Here is a 7331-nt window from a genome sequence, read left to right as displayed (position 1 = left end):
GTTGTTTACTCTTGTTAACTAATAATGGACACTGAGCTTTCCAATGATTTTTCTGTTTACAAAAGCCACACTCATCATAATAAACCCTTGGAGCTTGTCGAGACTGATTAGTAGGAACAACAAACACAACAGGAATGGAGGTAGTAGTGGAAAGGTAGTTTAGATCCTTTATCCGTATGAGACTTGATACGAGTCTCTTCTACATCAATTCATGAACAACGAAATCCACTGAGGGAAGGGGAACGATGGAGAATCGTTCCACGTAGGCCTTCAAAATCAAAACACAATGCCATTAAAAACTAGACCAAACGATGTTCTTCCCTCCTAGCAATATAAGACTGAAAATCTTTTAATTCTTTAGATTCAGTTAGAGCCAATTGATCCCACAAATCTGACATAAATCATAGAAATTTTGAATACTCATATCATTTTATTGAAGGGTATGAATGTCATATTTTAACTGATATTGTTTAGAAAAATTGGATTGAGTATATAGTCTCTCCAAATGATTCCAAACCTCATTTTCTGTGTCATACTTAGCCAATTGCATATCAATAAACTGTGTAACATAATTATTAATCCAAGTAATAACCTTGAAGTTATCAATCTCCTAGGTATTAACCAACAAATAGAAATTCTCAGCTTGAGGCATTGAAGGTTTAACTTTAACCCCAGTGACATAGCCCCGCATATTATTCCCACAAATGAAGTTTTTCATAATATAGCTCCAATACGTGTAATTTTTTTCCATCTAATCGAGTACTGATTGGCCGAAGAGAATCATCATTTCCAATCATGTTGCTAGATAAGCACAACAAGAACAACAACAACAATAGACAAGCAAACAGAGAGCAAGAACAATAACAAGCCAGCAGAAGCAGCAAATCGAACAAACAAACATATATTTGTTTATGAGCTAGAGATAAAATGGCCCATAAATCTGTGGACTAATAACATATGAGCTAACAAATATCAAGAGCGATTTTGATTTCTAGCTTGTCCTTCGTACCGCTCCACGGATGCTTCCATGTCGTTGTTGCTTCTCAATAACCCATGTATCATAAGAACGTTTTTTGTAATTCTTACTTTTTTTTCTATAAATGAACGTACTAAAAAATAAACCCAATCAAACTTGTTTTAACCCACCTTAATAATCAATCAGTTTACTTCATTATTTTACCCGATGATTTATTTTAGACTAAACTGCACAAATGGTCCCTGTGGTTTGCTCAAAATTGCCACTTTGGTCCAAAAAAGTTTGGACTAGCACCAGAGGTCCAAAGTTTTCATTTTGTTGCTTGTTTGGTCCAATCTGTTCTGATTTTTTTTCCAAATGACGAATTTGCCCATGTTAATATGTTTTTCTCTTTTTTCTTAATTGTTTTTCTGATTTTCAGATTTAAAAAAAATAAAAAATAAAAAGTAAAATTAAACCTCTCTCTCTCTCTCTACGAAAATTCACATAATCACCACTTAATTTTGATTCACAAATTTTTCGCCTCAAATGTTTTCAAGCAAGGACCCTTGAACTCCAGCAACAAATTTGTCTCCACCAAAGCCAACTTCTCAAGCGCCTCTGCTGCCGCCTTCCTCGCAGTTCAATCCTCACTTTTGACAACGAAATCAACCATAACCGTCACCAGATTCCTCACAATTACCTGACTCGAAGCAGCACCGACGCTGATCACACTCGCTACGACAGTCAACAATGCTGCCTTCGCTTTAAAGCTATCGTTCTTCAACAGCCTTTCAATCCTCGGTAACAGCCTCCTCAAGTAAGCAGTGCGTGGATCTGGTGCGCCGTTGATAACCTTCACCTTCTACCTCCTCCTTTCAAATGTCACTTCTGCATTCTCCCTCCTCTGTATTTTGTGTTAGGTTAAAACCCAAATCAGATATAAAACAACCCAAAGTTATGAAGTCGAAATCGTTTCAAGCCCTAATCGGTGGAGAGAGTACCGAAAACTTTGATTTAGGTGTGATTAGGGCTCGAAAACCCTCAATTGGAGCAACAATGATAGCGTACCTGCAACATGCCCTTCTTCTCTATCATCGCCACTGAACATCCTCTCCGGTGAAGATGATGAAAGGAAAAAAATGTCGGGTCATTAGATTCCTCGGTTTGGCCCTTTGCGATTCACACAAAAAAAATGGCAAGAGCAGCAGCATAACAGAGGTGGTCGATGGTGGTGACTAAGAGCAGCTCTTCGATGGCAGGAGGCTGCCCGATAGCCTAGCGGCTACTTCCTTTTTTGCTTATGTCGGCAATAGTCATCGGAGGGGAAGAGGGAAGATGTAAGGCAGCAGGTTGGAGGGTTACTTGGTGGAGTGGTTTTCGATCCAATGAGGGAGATATAATGGTAGAGAGAGAGAGAGAGAGAGAGAGAGAGAGAGAGAGAGAGGTTTAATTTTATTTGTTATTTTTTTATTTTTTTTAAATCTGAAAATCAAAAAAACAATTAAGAAAAAAGAGAAAAACATATTAACAGGGGCAAATCCGTCATTTGGAAAAAAAATCAGAACAGATTAGACCAAAAAAGCAACAAAATGAAACTTTGGACCTCTGGTGCTAGTTCAAACTTTTTTGGATCAAAGTGACAATTTTGAACAAACCACAGGAACTATTTGTGCAGTTTAGTCTTTATTTTAGCACCCTTAAATTGAAATTGCATATTTAATTTTTCGAAAATAAATGGTTTTCCATTCTAGAAGTCAAAGACTATAATGAGTTGAAGAATGAGATGTTGATTGATTTAGCGACAGTGGTAATAATGTAATTACGTTTATAAAGGAGGGCCGAAAAGTTTCTGATAAAACCAACTCGAATCGAAATCCAAATCTAAAAGACTAAAAAACTGACTCCCTTTTTAGTTTTTACCCTCTCTCTCTCTCTCTGCAATCTGCAAAATTTCCAAAAGAGTTCCAGTGGCTATTTGCATCGTACAAGTCACCGCCAGCGGTTCCACCACCGGAATCACTTCACTTTTCCTGTTAAACTGCCGTAATTTCTCAAAATTTAATGCAGAAAGCGCCGATACTGGTGGCGGTTTTGCAGACAACAGATACCTGGTTTTATAGTTAATGGCGCGGTAGGTTAAGCCATGGGCTGTGTGCTCGGTACGACATCAACTTCAGATCGCCGGTCAAAGTCAAACAACCGCCGCCGGAATGGAGAAGAATCTACAACTACGACTTCTACGCAACCTAGACAAAACGTCGAGCAGGTGGCGCCGGATGGGGCCAAGGATGATAAAAAAGTTGGAGCTGTGGAAACGATCCACCAAACCGACGGCGAAGTTCGACCGTCTGACCGGCGTAGGCCGAAGCCGGAATATAGCCTGAAAATTGTTCAAGGATGGCCGTCGTGGCTCTCCGACGTCGCCGGTGACGCCATTAAAGATTGGATACCTCGCCGTGCTAATACTTTTGAGAAACTCGATAAGGTAAATTATAAAAAACCTGAATCTCATCACTTATATATGAAGAATTTATTTTCATTTCGTCGATTCTGAATCGATTTTTCGAGTGACAGGTTATGAGATGTTGACTTTCACTGATATAAATTTCTTCAATAATTGATGATCAGATTGGGCAAGGAACATATAGCAATGTATATAAAGCTAGGGATTTAATAACAGGGAAGATAGTAGCTTTGAAGAAAGTTAGGGTTGATAATTTAGACCCCGAGAATGTGAAGTTCATGGCAAGAGAGATTATCATCTTGAAAAAGCTTAATCATCCAAATATCATAAAGCTTGAAGGATTGGTTACATCTAGAATGTCCTGCAGTCTTTACCTAGTATTCGAATACATGGAACATGATCTCTCTGGTCTTGCTGCTGTTCAAGGTGTCAAATTTACAGAGCCTCAGGTAATCTTCAAGATCCAAATTGTTTCATACTTTCATTATCCCCAATTAAGTGGTGGTTTAGAAGCAAAATTGTTTATGTTGCTCTTGTTCCTATATCTGCAGATCAAATGCTTCATTAAACAATTACTTTCTGGGCTTGAACATTGCCATAAGAATGGTGTATTACACAGAGATATCAAGGGATCTAATTTGCTAATAGACAATGATGGGATTCTCAAAATAGCAGATTTTGGATTGGCTTCTTTTTATGATCCAAGACATAAACAACCAATGACTAGCCGAGTTGTTACTCTTTGGTATCGACCCCCTGAGCTTCTTTTAGGGGCAACTTATTATGGTGTTGGTGTTGACCTTTGGAGTGCTGGCTGCATTTTGGCTGAACTTCTTGCTGGAAAACCAATAATGCCAGGTCGCACAGAGGTAGAAAATGAAACAAAAAACATTTCTTTTAATCAAAATCTAAACAATTATCTTTTCAAACGTACGTTAGATGCTATAATAGGTTATAATCTTTAGATTTTTTTTTTCTTTTTGAAGGTTGAACAACTACACAAGATATTCAAGTTATGTGGTTCACCATCAGAGGAATATTGGAAGAGATCCCGATTACCAAATGCCACTCTTTTTAAGCCACAACAACCATACAAAAGATCAACAGTAGAAACTTTTAAAGATTTTCCACCTTCTTCTCTTCCTTTATTGGAAAATCTTCTTGCAATTGATCCCGATAAACGTGGTTCTGCTGTTGCATCTTTGAACAGTGATGTGAGTTTACAAGATTTTACCTTTTTTTGAAGTTTTCAAGATAAACAATTCTGATTTTTGGAGTAATCTTTATGTTCCACATGTATACAGTTTTTTAACACAGAACCTTATGCTTGTGAGCCTTCGGAATTACCAAAGTACCCTCCAAGCAAAGAACTGGATGTCAAATTGAGAGATGAAGAAGCCAGAAGGTTTTTACCTTTTTACCCTTGTTTTTTTTGGGTATATGTTGATGGAGATTGTGTTGTTGTTTTTGTTTTCATAGGCAAAGGGGATTGAGTGGGAAATCTCATGCTGTTGATGGGAATAAAAAAGGAAGAACACGTGATCGGGCAGGTCGGGCAGTTCCAGCTCCAGAAGCCAATGCAGAGATCCAATCAAATTTAGATGTATGTTTTTTCTACTTTCTTGTTCTTGAATCTTGATGATTTTACTCATTGTTTAAATAAAATTAATAAAATCTATCTTCCATATGTGATTAAAAAAATGCACTAGTATCTTCCTTTTATACAATTAATCTAAAGTTTCTTTGAGAAAAAGTAACACTTTTGGATTTATCCTTTTTGCCAAAAAGTATGCATCATTAGATCCAAAAAAGCCACCACCTTTAGTTTTACGCGCTCATAGTCATATTTTCTACCAATTCGATTCTTTTCTTTATTAATTTATCATCATTAGAGTGAATAGGTGGCAAGAAATGAATAATCAAAATTTTCAATAGTCATCACCTCAATAAATGTGTTTGTTACTGTTGATGACCTGACCTGACTGGACAAACTTTCTAGAGCTATTTTTCAATCCCAATCCAATATGCATTACAAGGTCATCATGTCATGTCATTCTGTATTCATTTCCACCTTTTTGGGTCAGACAAAAAGTTTCACTCCAATTCATGCCAAATGCAGTACAAAATGATTGTGTTATGTTATGTTATGTCTTGTCATGTAATTCTGTATTCATTTACACCTTTTTGGGTAGGGTTTTATGCAGAAAAGTCCCATAATTTTGGGAATTTTTTTGATAAAGTCATTTTTTTTTAACAGAAAAGTCCTGATTATTTAATGTTTTGCCCAAATTAACGAAAAAAATCCTTATTTTTATTTTAACAGGAAATGACAAATTATCGTGTAAAATTAAATAATCAAGACTTTTTTTTTTTTTTAAAAAAAATTTAGGATTTTATCAAAAAATTTCCAAAAATTATGAGACTTTTCTACATAAAACCCTTTTGTGTAGTGACATTTTTGTCCCATTGACACGTGTCTCACCCAACAATATAAGGTCTAACCTGTCATGTCATGTCATGTAATATGTCATACATGATTTTGTATTAATTTCCACTTTTTGGGTGGGACAGAAACTGTAATTTTTGTCCCATTGACATCAGTCCTAGTCCCAGTACAATGTTGTTTTGTATTGTTTTGTCTTTGTCTTGTGATTCTGTGTTCATTTTTCTTGATTTTGATGTGTAGAGATGGAGAGTTGTAACACAAGGAAACGCGAAAAGCAAGAGCGAGAAATTCCCGCCACCCCACCGTGATGCGGCGGTCGGACATCCACTTGATCCGTCCCATAATAATAATAACGGTCCTGTTTCTTTCAATGGAGGTGATGACGCGTCATTTAGCTCATCAATTTTTGACTCAAAATCTTCAAGATCAGTGAAAGAAGTGGGGACCACTTCAAAGAAAAAACATAGAAGGGGACGATCACATACAATATCTTCTAGTAAGTTCATCCGTGCATTCCTTCCGACTTCTATGGATCTAAGATTCAAAACCAAAGAGGCAGTTTTTGGCAACAGAAGGTAGATATACATAAGTGCCGTTTTTTTTAACTTGGTTTTTTTTTTTTAAAAAGATGTTTCGACATTTGTTTCATGTTCTATAGTTTCTTGAATGAAATACGATTTGTTTTGGGGTTTATTTTGAGTTTTAAATGTACAATTTTACAAAGCAGAATTCATTTTTTGTATATAGTATGATCGGATTTCCTAGGTCGTATGTTTATATTTTGGGTATAATACAGAAAAGTCGTATGTATTTTATGGAAAAAGCTCTTACGTGAAAAAGTAGGCACTTCGTAACTTTTGACATTCTAAAAGTGGAAAAATATCTTGTTTGTTAAGCTTTGGTGTTGGTAGTATTAACGATAACATTTCTTAGTTTATGTATATTTATTTATAGATAAGATTTATATAGCTTTAGAGTTTGTTGTATCTTTGTACCTATACATAGGTATACTATCGACATTTATGGTATTAGAGCCACAATTCTAAAATCCTAATTGTTGTCGACTTCTCTCTCCATTAATTTCTTCTCTTTGAGTTCAACAATGGTTAACTCCCCACCTAATTCACAATGGCGTCCAGCCAAACAGGTGGTAGTATCACTAATGGTGGTTTTTTCAAAAGTTGTTTACTATTTTAAAAAGCTTTTGAATTTTTTTTTTTTTTTTACAATTGGAGATAAAAGCTTTTTTGAAAACCTAGTAAATTACATTTTAACCATTTCAAACATCACGCTTGTGAATGCAAGGTCTTGAATGACATCGACGACTCACCCCCACAACATTTCAAACTTCACGCTTGTGGATATTCATGCCTTTCAGGTCGAATGTGACACCATCAATTTTATCAACAATCGAAGGTTGTCGATCTTCAAAACCACCCACAATCATGCTCTAATCATAATGA

General features: G+C 36.1%; 1 protein-coding gene across 1 annotated transcript; it reads left to right on the top strand.

The window, feature by feature from the left end:
- Nucleotides 1–2833: 2833 nt before the first annotated feature.
- Nucleotides 2834–6561, top strand: LOC145107748 (putative serine/threonine-protein kinase At1g54610). The gene is made up of 7 exons (XM_079044699.1): nt 2834–3443; nt 3587–3871; nt 3974–4291; nt 4409–4636; nt 4727–4827; nt 4902–5025; nt 6109–6561. Exons 1-7 carry the CDS (start codon nt 3102–3104, stop codon nt 6445–6447), a joined length of 1737 nt encoding a protein of 578 aa, XP_078900825.1. The 5' UTR covers nt 2834–3101; the 3' UTR covers nt 6448–6561.
- Nucleotides 6562–7331: the final 770 nt, after the last annotated feature.

This window comes from Lactuca virosa, chromosome 4, assembly GCF_052849685.1.
Source record: "Lactuca virosa cultivar CGN04683 chromosome 4, Lactuca_virosa_CGN04683_v6, whole genome shotgun sequence".
In the NCBI taxonomy this organism is placed as follows: domain Eukaryota; kingdom Viridiplantae; phylum Streptophyta; class Magnoliopsida; order Asterales; family Asteraceae; genus Lactuca; species Lactuca virosa.
This window is presented reverse-complemented; position numbering and strand designations above follow the sequence as displayed.